Below are 20,794 nucleotides of genomic sequence, written 5' to 3' on the forward strand. Positions count from 1 at the left end.
CAGAACCTAAGGACATTTTGTAGCATATTAATGGTTGACACATTTCATTTCCACATTCTTAGTAAAAAAAACAACAACAAAAAAACATAAAATACATAAAAATAAAAAATATGGGGAGGAAAAAATCAATCTACTGTGCAACAATGATACAGGCAGCAGATGGGAAGATAGAAGTTACTCTAAGAACATAGGCTTATATGGTGTCCAGGTGTTTTGAAAATCAGACTATCTTGAATTTATTCGTGCTATGTATTCTTCTATTTTGTACCTATGTTTAAGTTTACTAAGGAATACACTTAATAAAGGATTATTTTTGTTCATTTTACACTGGTACAAATACTGTTTTGCTAATAATAAGATAAAGTGAAAGGTAGCATCTGTTTGTATGTTTCGATTAGTAATATAAACAATTCCATAATTCCGGGAAGCATTCAGATACCATGCTTTCCATTTCTTGATACATGATCTGCTGACTGGTTTATAAAAAGAGAAAATAAGTTGGGGCTTTATACACATCCTTGACGAACACCAACAGTACAGGCAAAATAATCTGATAGCTGATAGTTTATCCATACACATGACATTAAAGAATCATACATAGCCCAAAGTGAACATAAAAACTTTCATTTTATTCCATTGTTTTTTTTATACATTCTAACAGTCTATCATGCCGAACAGAGTCAAATGCTTTCTTAAAATCCACTAAAGCAACATATAGGTTTTTTTTACCTTTTTTGTTTAGACTATTCTGGTCTTTAGCATAGAGTAAAAATGTGATCTATGGTAGAGTGATGTTTTCGAAAACCAGCTTGACATTCAGAGGTTAATGTCCACAGGGCTGGGAGCATTGGTGTCTGTTGGCTCTTCACTGGGGACAGTAGGGTCAGCCACCATGGGGAAAGGGAGGTTCTCTAGTCCTTTGTGCTCAGTTCAACGTCTGCGAACTTGATCTATGTGGCGTTTTATCATACGTCCATCTCCAAACTGCACCTTGAAAGAGAGAGGGCCAGTGACTTCAACAACAGCTCCATGCAGCCAGGACTTGTGAGACCCAAAGTTATGAGCATATACTCTGTCACCAACTGCGAAGTCTCTGTCCTTAGCACTTTGATCATGATATATCTTCTGCTGTGACTGGACTTCTTCCACTTTGCGAGACAGCGTTGGCTGTGTCAAATCCAGATGTGTTTTGAGTCTCCGTTTCATTAAGAGATCTGCAGGAGCCACACCAGTAGTTGAGTGAGATATGATGTGCTGTTCAAGGAGAAAAGTGGCCAACTTATGCTGCACGGTGAGTTTGGGGGACATCATCTTCATGGCCTCCTTGAATGTTTGAACAGCTCTTTCTGCCAGGCCACTGGAAGCTGGATGGTAAGGTGAGACCAGCACATGGCGAATGCCTAGGACCTGAGTGAAGGTTTTGAACTCGGTGCAAGTGAACATAGGTCCATTGTCAGAGACGATGGTATCTGGTAATCCATGTATGATGAATAGTCCTTTCTGCTGTGATTTTGGTCATCATCTTTATCTCCATCCATTTAGAGTGGGAATCAACAACCACAAGAAACATGTGTCCCATGAAGGGTCTGGCAAAGTCTGCATGAAGTCTTGACTATGGTTTTTCAGCCCACTCCCATGGATGAAGTGGAGCTTCCTCAGGCATGTGACGAACTTGCTGGCAGGCTTCACATAGTCTGACAGTGGCTTCTATGTAACTATCAAGTCCTAGCCACCATACGTAGGAGCGGGCAAGTCACTTCATCTTGCAGACACCTGGATGACAAGAGTGAAGTTCTTCCAGCACCGCCCTCCTGCAAGCCGGAGGTACAACAACCGTGTTCCTTAAAAGAAGACAACCACTTAGAACACACAGTTCTATTTCATGGGTCCTGTACAATTTCAGTTCTGACTGCCATTTTTTTGGAAGTTCAGATGGCCAGCCAACTAAAGTGTACTTCTTGACATGTGATAGAACAGGGTCACAGTCAGTCTCTGCTTGAATGTCAGTTGAAGTGACTGGGGTCGTCAAAAGATGATCCATCAGGAAGATGTACTTTTCTGGAGTCTCAGACTCAGCACTGGTGGTTGGTATGGGCAACCTGCTGAGGGCATCAGCATGTGACATAGTGGCTCCTGACTTGTAGCAGATTGTGTATGTATATATGCTGACAGTTGCAATGCCCATCTTTGAATTCTGGTAGAGACCTCTGTTGGAATGGGTTTGTGTTCATTGAACAATGTCATCAAGGGCTTGTGATCAGTGTATAACCAGAAATGGTGGCCAAAGACATAGTCACGAAATTTCTTCACTCCAAAGGCGACTGCAAGAGCTTCTCTCTCACTGTTGGAGTAATTCCGTTCAGCTTTGTTCAGTGACCTGGAAGCGTAGGCAATGGGGCGTTCTGAGCCATCAGGAAACTTGTGGGCTAGAACTGCTCCTGGGCCCACTGTGGAAGAATCACAGGATAAGGTTACATCCATGTCTGGATTGAAGTGAACGAGAAGGTCAGCTGACAGAAGCATTTCCTTCACCTTCTTGAAAGCTTGGTCCTGCAGAATTCCCCATCTGAAAACAACACCTTTGCGAAGAAGATTGTTCTGTGGAGATAACACTGGAGACAACCGAGGCAAAAACTTCCCACAGAAGTTAATGAGACCAAGGAATGACTTCAACTCAGTTGTGTTTTGGGGAGTTTGGACATCCTGAACAGCCTTCGCTTTCTCAGGTGTGGGCTGGACTCCTTCGGCGTTGATCCGGTGATGTAGGTATGTGACTTCTAGTAGCATGGATTCACATTTCTCCTTCTTCAACCGGAAACCTTCAGCTTCAATTCTGCGAAATACTTCCAACAGGTGGAGAGTGTGGTCTTCATTGGTTTACACTATACCTTTCCAGCATCTGCAACATACCGTTGGAGATGAACCTGATGAGATTGTTGGGGCTGCTGTTTGCGATGTGACATACGGGGGCGGAGTTCATTCAGCTCGACCCAGTTTGACCGTAGCCAGTAAACGTTTCACACACACACACACACACACACACACACATATATGCACGCACGCACGCATCCCCCCCCCCCCCACACACACACCCTACACCCCCTCCCCCAACACACACACACAAGGATGACTCTCGAAATATATTTGTGGACAGATAGCTATACTCATATCGCCAACAGAGCAACTGCGTGATGTCTTTTCGGATACAAGGTCGAGCTTTCTGGAAACAGGCGAATCGGGAATATGCAAATCGTGGTGACACAGTGGTGGTCAGTTCACAAACAGGAGCAGCGAAACAGAAACAGCCGTACAGACATTTCTGAAAATTCACATGAACAAATAGGCATGCTTCCAAGATCCTATATTATCGATCAAACCGTACAGACTGGAACGGGGACAAAGTGGTTATGCACCCGACTGAAAAGCGTGTCCACGGGTTCGAGTTGAACCCCACCCACCCCCCACCCCCCATCCCCACCCTCTCCACTACCACTGGTCTGGGTACTATGCGGCGGGGTGAGGGGAGGAAGTGAGGGGGGGGGGGGGGAGTGCTGCTACCATTTTGGCGAAACGCTCTACCTGGGGATAGCAGCCCGGATTTCACACGGTTGTGACAACAACAAAAGAAGAAGTAGGTGTATGAGCCTGGAACTGAAACAATGCCAAAGAAGAAATAATGCACTGGAATTCCGCGTCTGCGACGGGGAAAGGTAAATAATAACAATCAGCATTACCAAGGGAATGTAAAAAACAAAGATAATTATAATCATGGTAATAAAAAGTTACACTGATGCACGAGTCCACATCTTATGATATTATAAATTTTACACAACAAATAAATGGACACACGTGAAAAGTGTAAATTACAGCATTTACAATCGATTCGGGGTTCCTGAAATTATCCTACCAAGAGAAAAAAATGTCTTCACTCAGCATGAATTTGTGAACCGATACTGAAAAAAAAAGAAAGATTAATGGCAGTATACACAACCTGACTCTTCAACCATAAATAACCATATGAATTATCGTGTCTCCTCATACTGAACAAAAAAAAAAAAAAAATCATCTTTTAAAAAACAACAGCAATAAACAACAGTTTTATTCGTTAATTTCTAAACCACACACACGAAAGAGAGAAGAAAAAAAAAAGGTGCACACAGAAAAAATCCAAACAACACGAACAAATTCGATATACAATGAGTTCACACGAATTGCAAGTCTAGCATTCCACCCGATCCTACCCTTTACAACACACCCAAAGTTATGATTATCATCTTCATCTGTTACTGTGGGAAAATGAACACAGGGCCAATGTAACATTGAACACATGTTCAATAAATAAATACATCACTAAACTGGTTGATAGTTATTCAGCAAACAAATCAATCGACGATAAAAGAAATTCATCAGTTTTTTAACAGTGAATTGTATATAAACTTTACACAACGGTGCTCTTAACTGAATATCAGTTCTTACGTGAACTTGTCTTTCATTCACATCCACTGAGGCTCTAGAAACCATTGGGATTCACATCGAGATGCCTGTAATAAAACACCTTAAGTAAGTTATAGAATAATTTTGCATTTCGTTTTTTTTTTTGTTTTTTTTTTTTTTTTTGTTGCTAATCCGATACACTTAGCCATGTGTATACAGTATACTTTTAAACGGGTTGAGTTCGCGGAAAAAGAAGAAATCGGAGTCGAACGTCTTCCTCGTTGCGTTGAAAAAAGGTCAACATAACTTGAAAATCTCCCAACAAACAGCTCAAAAGAGTTTGTGGAAAATTATCATGAATATAACATTCCAGATACGTCCGTCTACCTATTACTATCTATGTGATTGCCTTCTACTCTGCAACTCAGATCCTTTCTGTTTCTGCGTACACCGGCCTATTCTTCAATGGTATGAATGTTTGAATATAAGCACCTAAGAACTATTACTGATCACAAGCTGAATTATACTTCTAATACAATTTTTATACACAAGGAAATGCCAGTCTCGCATCTATTGTCTGCATAAACACAGAAACATGAGAGTTAACTCAAAAGTATTTCAAGGACTCTATAGATGCTTTACTGAATTTGATCTTTCTCTCGTATATCCTTGTATGAGGGTCTTGCTGTAAAAAATAAGAACAGGTTGAATAAGACTGTGAATGTATGCACGGAGGTTGTGGGTGTGAGACAGAGCAGTTTAGGTGAACTGATCAGTGATAGTGTACGACAGAAAGCCATAAGTATTTCAAGCGACAGCACACATTCTAGGGCAAATTGTTATCAATTTCTGCCTTCAGGCAAACTGCGCTTCAATGCCCCGAAACTCAATTAAACAGGACTAAACTATTGAACAATAATACTTAATGATTGATTGTATGATTCAATAGAAACTATGCCAATGTAGGCCAATATGTATGAGTGCGTGATGTTTAAAGAAAACAAAAACTGTTGAATAGCACATTTTATCATAATGTATATATTTTATTATATCATGATATTATATGCCTGTGATTGTTACATGTGTATGGCTGTGGTTATTCTATATGTGTGGTTTACTCTAAGCAACCAAAGTATTTTTATGTCTACTGTGACTATTGCATACGACTGATTATTGTAGGTACATATGTGGTTTACTTTTAGTCCACATTTGAATAAGCATTTTATGTCTTTTATATATGCATTGAATAACTATGATTCTAGTGTATTGTTTATGTGGTTTTCACTACAAAGTAGCCTACTATCTCATTGGAGATAATGTATTCTGTAATCGCCCCTCAGCCGCCGCTGTTTCTTTGTTTCTGGACCTTAAGTGAACTCCCTCTTTCGCGCCGTCAAAATACCTACACTCAGCTCTTGCAAGTCTACCCATAAAACCCACATCTTTCCAAAGCAGTCCCCAACCTCGACCGTCTACCCGACCTAAGGTTTCTCTAGTTTTCTGTATTCTTCATGTATCAACAAGTTTATCTTTCATTCCTCTGAATCAGACCTACGCATGCGTGTGAATTACTGGTGTGTGAGCGCTTTGATTTATTCAGCGCTATATAGCTATACTTTTATAAATAGTAGCAGAGGTGTAAAAGACTCGATCAACTCCCCCCCCCCCCCAAAAAAAGAAAGAAATTGACGAACTGTTCACCAGAGGGCTTGTCGCTAAGAACCATCTTCTCAACGATCCTCGGAATATACAATATATATATATATATATATATATATATATATATATATATATCCTATGTATGTATGTCATGAAAATAGCCTAAGCAGATGAATAGGTCAAACAAGCTGGTAACTAAGACATGATAAAGCAAGCTTTTACATATTAGCGGTACTTTAATTGGTACACAGGCTGATGAAAGGGCTGAGAGAAAGCCGAGGGCTCCAAAGAATACCATAAAGATTCCTGACACGCATTTGTCTCGTGAAGTCCTTGTCAAAGAGGACAAGATTTGTAAATGCATCAGCCTTGAAGACAACAAATGAAGTTAGCGTCTCCAACTCAGATCCTCCACAAGGGAGAGACAAACACACACGGAAATGAAAATGGAATCTCCAGCGGCCTGTTCGGGGACAGGAAAAACCTGCAGTGTTTACATGTACCAGTCTTGAATCAAAATAGTCTTACCAAGTGGACTTTGTTGCGGAACTCACACGCACGCACGTGCGAGCACACACACACACACACACACACACAAATACACACCACATTAGAGTTTTAAATATTGCCAGTTTTTTTCCGGCGAATGGTAGCCAGTGCCATCACTTGCCAAACCAGCCAGTGATTCCAACTGACTACGCCAAATATCAGGGCTTAGTTCCATAAGCGATCTTAACAGCGCTAAGTTTGCTTAGTATTAAGAATGTCCCTAATTATACGCTATTCCCATAGACTTTGAGCATTCTTAAAACTAATCAAACTCAATGCGGCAAAGATTGCTCATATAACGCAGCCCAGATAACTGCTGAGTTGTTGTAGACAGAGCAAACAGTAGTCAAATCCAGCGCCTGCAAGTCATGACGTTGACACGATGGGAGTCGTCAGTGCGACGTCACCAGATGCTGCGGAATGACGTGGCGTTGGAGTGACGTCGATGATGTGTCACTCGACGCTGCTCTGTCTTCTTACGTAGTACGGAAGCTTCTGGGATTCACCGGTGGACACTTGGAAGAAAAATGTTCAAAGAGGTCGATATGTTAAATATTGTGTATCTGTCTGCTTACCTGCATGTCTGTCCGTATGTGCCCATCTATTCGTGTATGCATGTCAATCTATCCATTTGTGTCACACACACACACACACACACACACACACACGTCCTATCAAGACACAGCCCACGCCCCCTGCCCAACCCATCCCCACCCACAAGCAAGAATGTACATATACGCACACACGCATCCGCTCCCCCTCTCCCCCATCCTCCCACACACACTTCCGCCCAACCTAGATCCACCCACCCATTTATGTGGACGAAGTTCATGCCCCATTGTATGCACCGCACTCAGTGCACGATGACGACAAAGCTGACAATCACACACCCACACACTCGCGCGCGCGCACACGCACACACACAATCTCATACACGCACGCACACATGTACGCACGCACGCACGCACACACGCTCACACATACACACACACACGTTCTATCAAGACACAACCACGCCCCCTGCCCAACCCATCCCCACCCACAGGCACCACAATGCACTGGCAATGTGGACGCAGTTCGTGTCCCAAAGGGTGCTCACACCAACCCACAATACCACACACACACACACACACACACACACACACACACCCAAACACACAACAACAACAAACATACACACACACACTTACACACCACACACATATATGTGTATGATAGTCGTGTTCGACAATGACCATCAGAACAGCAGAAGAGGTAACTGCTGTCCAAACTATCTGGGCTAGAATTTGATTATAGTGGAGAGTGCATTGCCCATGTTTCATCCGCACTCTCTCGGCCAAGAGGGTTTTAGGTCAGTCGGCATTGGGATGGTTCACAAAGGCCAACTAGCCCCCAAGGCTGCAGCACTAAGAGCCAGTGCAATTTTGCCTCCTAGTTTTGAGAGTCATAGTACTTCACAAAAGACTAAGCTGTAAATGATTTCCCATTGCTACGGAAAAACATTGATAATACAGCTCTCACTTTGCTTTTGACCCAGCTGTAAACACACACACACACACACACACACACACACACACACACACACACACACACACACACACATACTGTGACAGGCACCCCAACGCACTAGCAATGTGGACGAAGTTCATGCCCCACAGGATGCTCCACACCCAGCCGACAATGACGACGAAGCTGACCATCTGGCCTAGGGCGGCCAACAGGCCCAAGCCCACTGCCTGCACGGGCGATCCCAGGCGGGTATGGCAACCACAAAGCGAGGTCCAGGCCGAGATGAAGGTGCCTGCAACGACAATAATGCCACCAACATCAGTCAGCTAGTCACCAAGAGACCACCTAGGGAACTTTTCAGGGGAAAAGAAGAATGGGAAGAAAAAGAGAGGAAAACCTGGTATCAACACAGCGAGGTCCAAGATGAAGATGCATGCAGCGATAACAAATCCATCGGTATCAGTCTTCAGGCAGGTTATCAAGACACCAGGAGCTGCGCCCGTTTGGTTCAGGCTACTTGTGGCTGGTTTCGTCTGCTGGTGGCTAATGCCATAAACAAAAACATGGAAGAAGAAAAGAAACAAAAAAGAGGAGGAAAAAAAACGAAGACAAAGAAGAAGACGAATAACAGAAAGAATAGAATTAGAACATAGTGGGAGGAGGGCAAAGAAGAAGAGGAGGAGGAAGAAATGAGGGTGAGAAGAAGGAGGAGAAGGAGGGAGTAGATCAGGAGAAGGAGGAGGATAACGAGGAAGAGGAGGTGACGAAGACAAAGAAAAAGGCGAATAAGAGAAAGCAGACAGAGAAGTGTAAGAGGGCAAAGAAGAAAAAAGGGGGAAAGCAAAAAAAGAAGGATAGAGAAGAGGAAGGTGAAAGGAGGAGGGGAATACGAAGCTGAAGATGAATAGGAAAGAAAAGAAGAGAAAAAGAAGAGGAAGGAGGCGGAGAAAGAAGGAGGAGAAGGAGGAGAAGAAATAGATTCACAGAAGAATTTGTGTGTGCGTTAGCGTGTTTCTGTATACTTGCTTTTGTAAAGCGCCAAGAAATCTACTCAGAGAATAGGTCACACACACACACACACACACACACACACACACACACCTATTGATGTAGACATCAATTAAATGTTTCAAAATGGATTTCTCATTTGTAAAATTTAATGGGAAACGACGTGAAAATGACTGACGAGCAAAAGCCAAACGTTCGAAATGAACTTGAAATCACTCAAATGTTTGATGATGATAATACATTAACTGATTAAGTATCAATAAAGAAATTACTAAGAAGAAATACGAAAGGCATGTTTTAGTATTAAAAAAACAACAACAACAAAAAACAAAAAAACAAACAAACAAACAACAACAAAAATAAGAAGAAAAAGCAAAAAACCACACACACAAAAAAATCGTCAGGAAGGGACGCAATAACAAAGGAAATGATCAAAAGCAGTCTCCCAGTTCTGTTACCTGTCATGCAAAAGTTAGTATATAATGTAATATATACAACAGGTGTGTATCCAGACAATTGGAATACTGGTATCTGTATCCTTTTATATAAAATCGGCAATCCAATGGATCCGATTAACTATCGGGAGATTGCACTGACTAATACGTCAGGTAACGTATTCTACAGAATCCTGAATACCAGAATGGACTGATGAATATCTGGAGACTAATCACGTTTTAATCAAAGAACAAGCCGGATTTCGAAAAAAAACAACAACTATAGAATCACTGATCAAATTTTTGTTTTTAAAAAAGGCAGTAGATGAGATAATAAAAAATAAAAACAGTCGACTATATGGCTGTTTTGTAGATTTTCAAAAAGCGTTCGACAGTGTTTGGCATGATGCAATGTTGCTGAAGCTACACCGAATAGAAATAAAAGGTAGTTTTGATATCATAAAAGATATGTATACAAACGCTAAAATCTACGCGAAATATAATGATAATGATAATGATAATGATTATGAAATTAATAATAATAATGATAATAAATTCAAAAAGGACACTTGGTACGCCCAATCTAATGATACAAAAGCCCTGGGCGTTTACAATTAAAAAAAAAATTTTAAATGCAGTAAGGCGTGCATACTAAAAACACACAAATACACGCGCACGCACAAATCATCCAGTTCCAACTCCATCCCACAAACCCACACCCAGTCCACACAAGATGTAGACACACACTCACGCGCGTGCGCGCACATCCCGATCATTCAAGGCATATGAACATGTGTACGTTTAAAAATAGTGAAGACAATAGAAGTAAAAAATTAACTTGATTAAAACATAAAAGTGAAGACAAGGAGTTACATACTGATTTGAATGGCTGGAAATAATGAGTTTTCAAAGGTTTGAAAGAAGGGCAAGAAACACATGACGGACAGGAAACGGGAATGAGTTCCATACGGAAGAAGCCTGGAAAGAGAAAATGCGTTTTCCATATGATCTGGTTCTGTAAGATTATTTCAACAGAGAATTTATAATTCGAAAGGGGGTACATCAGGGAAATACACTGCGCCCAACTCTATTCAATATTTTCATAATGATATGAAATCCCCTGTGATTGACAGTACTTCATCTACTAGACTCCCTTGTCTTTTATATGCAGAGAATTTAGTTATTCTATCGTTATCTCAAGACGGCTTACAACGAAACATTAACATTTTGCACACTATAGGGCTTGCGATTGAATAGAGAAAAGACAAAATTAAGTAATCGTCTTTTCAAAAACTGTCCCTAGAGTACATGATTGAAACAGCCGAAGAATATGAATATTTAGGGGTTATATCTCATAGAAACGGCAACTTAAGTCGAGCACAGGGTCATCTAAAAATCAAGCAAACAAGGCTATAGCTATGCTACTCAGAACATTTCGTAATACAAATATCAATATAGATATCACGTGTCAGTTATATGATACTTTGATAACACCTATATCAATGTATGAAGCAGAAGTTTGGTTTCCATATGATTTTACAGATGTATCGTTTGATTTCTTCAAAGTACTCAGTGATTGTCTTTTCAACAAATTTCCACATGAAAGACTTCATGTCAAGTTTTGTCAACAATTACTTGAGGTCATACCAAAAAAAAACAACAACAATGGTTCACACAGTTTTAGGAAACAAAAATGTTCAGTGGCTACTTTTCATAAGAAATGTATTAACTAGCACTGGATTAGATCATGTTTGGAAAGATCAGTTCACTTTTAGTGTTAAAAGATTAAAGTGTGCTAAATCCAAGAAGCTGGAAAATGAATATGTACAATTTTGGAAACAAAAACAAACAGTTCATCTAAATTAGAATTTTACAAGAACGCTGTGACAAACATTAAAAAATAAACCAAATATACAACACATAAAAAGCACTATGTTACGAATCTGTGCCCATGACTAACAAATCGAACAGGGACGGTATAAAATGCACCGAAAGAGCAAAGACTGCGTAATAACTGTAACAGTTTAGAAGACGATATACACATTTTAGACAATTGTGTAAAATACAATATTTATAGAAACAGGTTCCTAATCGATATATGTCGTCCAAATGCCAAGCCAAGTGAATTAATCTAACTAAAAGAATCACAGCCAAGGCTGGCGAAATTTGTTTATGAATGTTTCTTTTCTTGATATGATCATGTCTATATTTTATTATGTCTTATAAGCCTTAAGGTTTCAAGACAATAAAACGTTCTATTCTGTTCTATTCACACACACACACACACACACACACACACACACACACACACACGCACGCACGCACGCACACACACGCACGCACACACGCACGTACGCACGCACGCACACACACACACACACACACACACATGACGACATGTATGTCGTAATATTTGTTCTATATAAATGACTTTATACGTTCGTTTCGCTGGTTTCCGATTTTCACTGTTTCGTTACTTCCTGTCAAAGGTAGACATCTTATTTAGCGGGTTGAATATGAGACTGAGTTCCAAAATACGGTAGTTTAATCGGCTAAATAAACAATCAATAAATGTCGACGTAATCAGCAAAATCACGGCATCAAAATCATGGAGTAAATTCCGACTCTTCTGAAACCTGTAAGGTTAGACCTCGATCCGAGTTCTCCTGCTGCAGCATAGCCATGGAAACACTGGTATCGTACTTTTCTGAACTATCGATGAATGTAAACCACATGTGCCTGACAAGTTTAGAACACTTGTTAATTTCGTTTCTGCAGAAGTCTGTGAGTACACAGACGAATGCCGTGACTTTGAATCAGCCATTCAGACTCTGCAAGAACTGAATGTGAAAACTCCCAATGAATTTTTTGCTCGTCATATTCTAGCAACACACAAACAGCATGCTTGTGAGTCTTTAGACGAACTCTTGTAAGACCTGAAGAAACTTAGCAAGGACTGTAAATTCAAGTCAGTCTCAGCTGAACAGTATCGTGAAGAGATGATCCGTGATGCATTTACCAATGGTCTGACATCTCCAGTTATCAGACAGCGTTTATTGGAGAACAATTTTCTTGCTCTGAAAACTGCCTTTGATCAAGCCAATGTATTGGATCGGGCGCAGCGTAATTCTGAAGTCTACTCATCACAAAGTCCATTGTCTACTTCACAAGCTCCTTTCAGTGCTGCAGCTTCTACTTCTGCAGCAACATCCAGGAATGGAAATCGAGGATGTTTCTTTTGTGGTCTAAATTTTCATAATATGAAATATTGTCCTGTTCGTGATGCAACATGCAATTGTTGTGGAAAGAAGGGACATTTTGCAAAAGTTTGTCAGTCTAAAACGAGGAAAGGTACTTCTGCTGCTGTACATTCTTCTGCACTGTGTTCTGTTCGTAGTCACCCACCTGTTGAACTGACTGGTGCGACTACTTCAGCAAAAATCGGTGATCAGTCTTTGATGGTCCTCATTGACACGGGTAGTTCTGACAACTTCATCAGTGAGACAGCTGCTTCTCTTCTTCATCTGAAGATGATTCCAGTAACAAAGAACATTTCAATGGCACAGTCTACATTGAAGACTGATATCTCTGGACTTGAATTGCAAAATCATACTTACCATGACATGCGTTTGTATGTTTTGAGAAATCTTTGCACAGATATTATTCTTGGGCAGGATTTCCAGGCACAACACAACAGTCTGATTATTGAGTATGGTGGCTCAAATTCTAATCTGAGCAGGCAAGATGCTAGATGTGCACTCTCAGCAACGTCAGTTGAAGAATCATAACTCTTCAACAATTTTAAACCAAACTGCAAGCCTGTTGCATCGAAATTCCGACGTTTCAGCAAAGATGATCAGTCTTTTATTTCACCTGGTCAGACGACTCCTGGATGAAGGCATTATAGAGCCAAGTACTTCTCCATGGCGAACACAGGTTGTTGTCTCCAAAGATGAACTCAATCGCCACAAGAAAATAATGTGTGTAGACTATTCAGACCATCAACCTGTTCACGGAGTTGGATGTATATCCACTTCCTCGGACTGATGATTTAATGAATGACCTGACTCAATACACAGTCTTTTCTACCTTTGATCTGAAAAGTGCTTATCATCAAATTAATTCAAAGCATCCGACATAAAATACACTGATTTTGAAGCCAAAGGCAAGCTTAGTCAGTTCTGTAGAATACCATTTGGTGTGACAAATGGTGTAGCAGCTTTTCAGAGGGCAATGGACAAACTCTTGGAAGAGGAAAGCCTAACAGATACATTGATAACATTACAATTGCTGGTCATACTCAAGAGGAGCATGACAGAAATGCGTCAAAGTTCCAGGAAGTCGTTGCAAGGCGAAGACTCACACTGAATGAGGAAAAGTCCATCTTGTTTTCGTCTTCCATCAACATTCTTGGCTATCTTGTTGGCAATGGCACCATACAGCCAGATCCAGAAAGACTGCGACGTCTTCAGGACCTGCCCCCACCAGCTTGTTTGAAGTCTCTTCACAGAGTGCTTGGAATGTTTGCATACTACGCAAAATGGATTCCAAATTTTTCAGACAAAATACGGCCTTTGCAGGATGTTCAGTCATTCCCCCTGACAGCTGAAGCTCTTGAGACTTTTGATTCTTTGAAGAAAGAACTGTTGAAAGCCGTGCTCTACTCCGTCGATGAGAACAAACCTTTCATTGTTGAGTGTGATGCGTCAGATACTGCCATTTCAGCAACTCTCAGTTAAGATGGTAGACCTGTTGCCTTCATGTCACGTACCTTGCAGGGAGGAGAACGCCACTGTCCTGCTGTTGAAAAAGAAGCAACTGCTGTCATTGAAACAGTGAGGAAATGTAGTTATCTCCTTTCCTGTCAACGCTTTACACTTATCACTGACCAACGTTCTGTTGCTTTCATGTTTGACAACCGTAGGTGTACAAAAATAAAGAATTAGAAAATTCAAGACTGCCGACTGGAGTTAGCTGCCAACAGCTACACGATTTAGTATCGTCCAGGCTCCAACAACGTGGCCCCGGACATGCTGTCCCGAGCAACTTGTGCATCTATTCCGCTCACTACTCACCTCACAGATCTTCATGTAGGGTTGTGTCATCCTGGTGTGACTCGCCTTCTTCATTTTGTACACTCAAATAATCTCCCCTTTTCAGCTGAGGAAGTAAGATGTGAGTGTGTTGGGTGTCGGGTATGTGCACAAATCAAGCCCAGCTTCTACAGACGACCTGAAGGCACGTTGATCAGGGCTGCACAGCCAATGGAACACATAAGCATTGACTTCAAAGGGCCACTGTCATCGTCCACACGACATAAGTACATTCTGACTGTGGCTGATGAATATTCGAGATTTCCATTTACATTCCCATGCCCTGACATGCAAACATCCACCATGATCAAATGCCTAGAACAATTGTTTGCACTCTGTGGAACACAAGGCTTTCTTCATTCAGATTGAGGTTCCTCATTCATGTCCAGGGAACTGAAGGAATATCTCTCAGTGGGGTTTGCAACTAGCAGAAGTACACCTTATCATCCAACAGGGAACTGAAGGAATATCTCTCAGTGGGGGCTGCAGCTGGCAGAAGTACACCTTATCATCCAACAGGGAACTGAAGGATTATCTCTCTCAGTGGGGTTTGCAACTAGCAGACGTACACTGTATCATCCAACAAGAAATTTTCAAGTGGAAAGGTACATTGGGATCATCTGGAAAAAAATTGTGCTGCTTGCACTTCACTCTCAAGGACTGACGGATCGTGATTGGGAATTTGTTATCCCTGAAGCTCTGCACACGATCAGACCCCTTCTCTCAACAGCAACAAACACAACCCCTCATGAGAGGTTTTTGCTTTTCAACGAAGATTCTCTTTTGGACTCTCACTCCCTTCTTGGGTGAGTCCTGGGCCACTGCTGCTTCGTCGTTTTGTTCGCACCCATGCTGGAAGCCCGCTAGTACATCCTGTGTTACTGCTGGATGTAAACCCTCTGTGCGCACACATCCGTTATCCAGATGGACGTGAATCAACTGTGTCTCTTCGGGATTTGGCACCCTTCCCACGAACTCCAGCAGAGAGAGGCGAAAACGTGGAACTCGACGGAGAACATTGACGATCTCACACTCACAATGAGAACAGAGAGCATGAAGAGAAAGCCGACAGTATTCATCAGTCTCCAAGTCCAGGTCTCACTTCTAAACCTCCTGAAGTCTCTACTCATGAAATACGCCGTTCTACTCGGGTTTCAAAACAGCCTGATCGTTATGGGAGGTAACATACTCTTGAAGGCCGAAGAATGTAGTTTATTTATTTTCTTTTTTTCCTGATCAGTGTTCTCCTCAGCGGTCAAAGATTTCTCTGTCTTCATGTGCTGTGACAATTTTTTCGATGCGGGAAGAATGTCGTAAGATTTGTTCAATGTAAATGACTTTATACTTTCGTTTCGCTGGTTTCCGGTTTTCACTGTTTCGTCACTTCCTGTCAGTGGTGGAGGTCTTATTTAGCTCGTTAAAGGCTGAGACTGAGTTCCAAAATGCGACAATGTATGAGTGAGTAAGAAAGAGAGAGAGAGAACAGTCGTTTCTCGGGCAATGCAGTTATTTCTGAGCTGACCTTCAGCGCACAGCCCAAAGAACCGCAGTGTGGAATGTGTACGGGTGAGAGACGAGCAGCGGCTCACCACCGAAGTGCAGACACCTTCTCTGAAAGGTTACCCGGCTCACATTCTTTGATGACCTACATCCATTTGGGTATGATGACGACGACAATGATTATCATGGTGGTGGTAAATGGTGGTGGTGAATGGTAGTGATGATGATGATGATGAAAGTATTGATGATGATGATATCAACGACAATAATGATACTAATGACAACACACACACACACACACACACACACACACACACACACACACACACACACATTTGTCATAGTTGATTTTTGTTGTTGTTGTTGTTGTTTTTTGTGTTTGTTTATTCTATATTCTAAGAATGTATTATCATTGTTTTTGTTGTTGCTTTTGTTCTTGATGATGATGATGGTGATGCCATTGGTGTTGTCATCATCACCATCATCATCATCTTTATTTTTTTTGTTCATATTATTGTTGTTAATATGATCATCGTCATCGTTATTATAATCCTGCACAGTTGAATTGTAACAACGGTTGATTAGTGAGGCACTTCGGGTATTTGACAAATATTTGTTGTTGCTGTTGTTTTGTGACTGTTTTTGGTCTAATATAGGGCTATTTCTCATTATTAAAAGAGAGATTGAGAGAGAGGGTGAGGGAGGGAGAGAGAGAGGTGACTAGCAAGGAGACAAACGGACAGCAATTGTGATTGACTGTTAAAGCAGATAAACGACATACGTTGTAGCATCATTGATCCACTGTTAAAAATCCAGGTCAAAGAAAAAAAAAGATTTTTTTTTCTTCTTCTTTATTTATTTATTTTGTAATACAGTGTTCTCCTTCGCTGCTGGTCAGGTATCTGCTTGGCAGATGTGGTGTAGCGAATATGGATTTGACCAAACGCAATGACGCCTCCTTGAGCTACTGATACTGATACTCCCCTTACACAAGAACAACAACTACTTACCTGCACGAGCATTGAATGTTACACACTTTGATGGGGCCTCACGGGGGCAACCAGGTCAGTGGCATCTTCGTGTAGTTGTTACACATCAAAGATTTTCACAGAAACAAAGTGGAGGCGTGTTCGTTCTTTTGTTCAACAGCTTTTCACTGTTAGTGATAAGGGACGATGAAAGGGGGGCCCCTCTGAAACTGCCGAGTGGTGGGGATGGGGGAAAAACTGTTTCGCCTATGTTGGTGAGTAAAACTGTGTGTGTGTGTTTGTGTGTTTGTGTGTGTGTTTAAAATTTCATAAAATGTCTGTTTTCATAGAAATGAAAAATAAATGGGTGACTTTTCTAAGCCTTGATATTGACTGATGTAACAATTAAACATCCCTAAAATGAGTAACTGATAACCAAACTAGCTGAACTGTTCATCAACATTTTTTTTAAATCGTACAGAGGTGCCTGTGTGTGAGGGATGAGGTGGGAGCATTGGATGTGAGGTCGTCGTTCTCTCAGTATATCCCTCCGCTCTTGCTTACTCAGAAGCGTTCACTGTCGAGATGCTTCCAACGTGACAAAGCTCTGACAAACTGTTATACAACATTAGCAGATCAGGAGTTGCAGACTTGTGTCCTTTGTGTAGATCTGCTAAAGAGGTGTGGACTGCATTTTTGCCCAGTGCTATCAGATATGAGGCAAAAATCTTGGTAGTCCACGTAGTCCGAAGACTATGACGCAGTGTGTGTTCTCAGCGATGATAGCGCAAGTAACTCCGCAGTCCAAAACTGGAGGCATACAGGCGCCCGCATGTGTTGAAACGGTAATCTGTTGTTTGGGGGAGGGGTGGACGCCACTCTCTGACGTTTGTTTCTTGCGTCAGCGAGACCTTGTTGCCGGTCCTCTTCAAAGTCAGCCGTCGTACTGGAAATGAGCTACCTCTGTGCTGGTCTGTTTGCTGCAGAAGCTTTGAATTTGCGAGGCTGTATGCTGCTACACTTGAGGTAGCTCTTCAATGTGTCCTTGCACCTCAGTTAGGCCCTCCCTGTTTGCATGACACTTCCTGTAACTGACCGTACACAAGTTGTATGGATATAGGACCTTCGTCCATTCTAATGACAAGGCCAGTCCAACAAAGCTGAGCAACCTCGGCTCAGTGCTTGTTAATCAAGTTCTGTCCAGCATTTCTTGGTTTGTGACTTTGTCCTGCCAGTGGATGTTCATGATCATGTGCAGCGATCTACTATGGAACTGCTCTAGCTGCTTGATGTGCAGATGATACAGGGTCCACGTTTCACACCCATACAGCAGTTAAAAATTACGACAGCTTTCTAGACCTTGATTTTTGTTGACAGTCTGATGCCTTTCTGCTGGAGGACCTTCACTTTCAGTCTTCTGAGTGCTTGGTTGGCCTTTTGAATTCTGGATGTGATGTCTGCAGAGATGTGCTGCAAAGTAGGCCAACTTGAAGTTCTCCACGCACTCCAGTTGGACTCCTTTGATAGTGATGTTTGGCTGGGGCAGGCTTGCGTTCAGAGCAGCATGGACAGAACCTCTGTTTTCCCTGAGCTGATTGTCAGTCTGAAGAGCTTTGACATTTCTGCAAAGTGGTTAACAATTACCTGCAGATGGTTTTCCCTGTGTGCCATTTGGGCCCAGTCACTCGCAAAGTAAGGCTTCTATGGAGTGCTTTTTCATGGTCTTTGTTCGGGCGGAGAGACGGTGGTCAAAGACAGATTCATAGGAGCGAAACTTTTTTTTTTTTGAATTTGCGTTACGTTTTGTGGCATTACACTAGGGCTATAAAACATTGGATAATCATAACATAAAATACATATACGTGTCTGAAAGCATACGTAATTACAAATATACATAAGATGGAAGCATTTGGATCGTATGCAACACATTACATTATAAAGGTTATATCCATGACATTTTTTCACTATATTTCGCACACAAAAGACAGCTGAGGAGTTGAATATCACCTTATGTTGTGTATGGTAGCCAGTTAATTACAAACTTATTGTATGTCACCTATACAAGAGAAATATGTTTCTTTATTTCGAATACACATCTAAGATATAATTTGAAATGACGAAGCTGTGGAAAGGTATTATCCATTTGGCATTTGTACATGGAAAATTTGAATATATAAGAAATTTTGATCATACCTAAAGGTAGTATCAATGTCCACAAAGCACAATTCTTTCATCATATCTTTAAGAGACGTTTTCATACTGATTATTAATACGTCTTTCAAACTCATTCCAGAATGATTGCACAATTTTGCATGCCTGAAATATATGATAAGTATTTTCTGAATCCATTGGACACAGATTGCAGAGGCTTTCATTGGTTAAACCCGTATGCATTAATACAGAGTTCGTTGCTATTATTCTGTGACCAAGTTTTCTCTGAAACCATCGAAATTTGTTTTATGTGTCGTATGTTCTTAAATGTTACATTCCAGTGAAGCTTCTTATTTAGTTTTACATCCCACTTATCGCAACAGTTAGGCTTGTATCCATCATAGATAAGGATATTGTAAGACACGTGGACACCTTATTTACAGAAAGAAATATTTAACGGGGTTTTGGGCAGTGTGTAAACTTATTATCATTAATCGTTAATTGACGTGCGTTGTTTTTTTGTTGTTTTTTTTATAAAGGGGAGACGAAGTGAAATAGCATCATGCTCTAAAACCCTGGCAAATAGGTAAATGATTACAGAACCTTGCATTCAACTAAACATATCTGCTAGAATCATGACGCAAAAATAGGGCGTCGCCATATCGGGGGGCCTGGCTCTCTAGAAAGGAAACAGAAAGAGGCCAATTGTGATGTGATTCAAAGTGCAGGCCCATCACATTCATCGTCTTCAAAGGCTACGAGTCACATCATTGACTCTGCAACATGTGCTTTCTTCGGGCGGCATTGAGGTGGGAAACAATTTCAAATCGGCACCCACAGCTTTTAGATGTGTTGTTCACGTTTCAGCAGCTTCCATAGCCCAGGGTTCAAAATTATATGGAACTAAACCAATACAGTTCTTGCACAGTATTTTTTGTTTTGTTTGTTTCCATTTGGAAAGTCATTGCACTTTTTTTTTTCTTCTTTTAGTGAATTCGTTTTGATCTGATTTGCAAGTCAAACAAAAGTGAGAGTGAGTCTACTTATTCGTAACGTCACAATATTATGGGAAAATAACCCAGACTTTCTTCCAGAATTAATTATTAATAGTTTTAATTGCTTCTTCAAATGTACTTTTATTTTCACATTGGAAAAGATCAGTGCCATCAGCATGATCACTTTGATGTAAATTGCAGGTTTTTACTATTAAACATCTTATTAGGGTCTCCTGTGTATTACTGTGCCTTGCACAATGCAGATGAACAGTGGTCAATGACAATGACCAGTGATCACTTTGACGTAAATTGTAAGTTTTTACTATTAAACACCTTATTAGGGTCTCCTGTGTATTACTGTACCTTGCACAATGCAGATGACCAGTGGTCAATGACAATGACCAATGATCACTTTGACCTAAAATGTCAGATTCTGACTCTTCAACAGCTTATTAATGTCTCCACATAATTTTTGTACCTTTGATAATGCATAT

General features: G+C 41.1%; 1 protein-coding gene across 1 annotated transcript in view; it reads right to left on the bottom strand.

The window, feature by feature from the left end:
* Nucleotides 1–2,071: 2,071 nt before the first annotated feature.
* LOC143281553 (protein stum homolog) overlaps nucleotides 2,072–20,794 on the bottom strand; it is a 36,586-nt gene continuing 17,863 nt past the window's right edge. Inside the window, exons 2-3 of the mRNA XM_076586775.1 lie at nucleotides 8,270–8,443; nucleotides 2,072–2,899 (exon numbers count right to left, since the gene is read on the bottom strand). Coding sequence (XP_076442890.1) covers nucleotides 2,883–2,899; nucleotides 8,270–8,443 — 191 coding nt within the window. The 3' untranslated portion in view covers nucleotides 2,072–2,882. The remainder of the gene's footprint in view (nucleotides 2,900–8,269; nucleotides 8,444–20,794) is intronic.

This window comes from Babylonia areolata, chromosome 4 (assembly GCF_041734735.1).
Source record: "Babylonia areolata isolate BAREFJ2019XMU chromosome 4, ASM4173473v1, whole genome shotgun sequence".
Taxonomy (NCBI): Eukaryota; Metazoa; Mollusca; class Gastropoda; order Neogastropoda; family Buccinidae; genus Babylonia; species Babylonia areolata.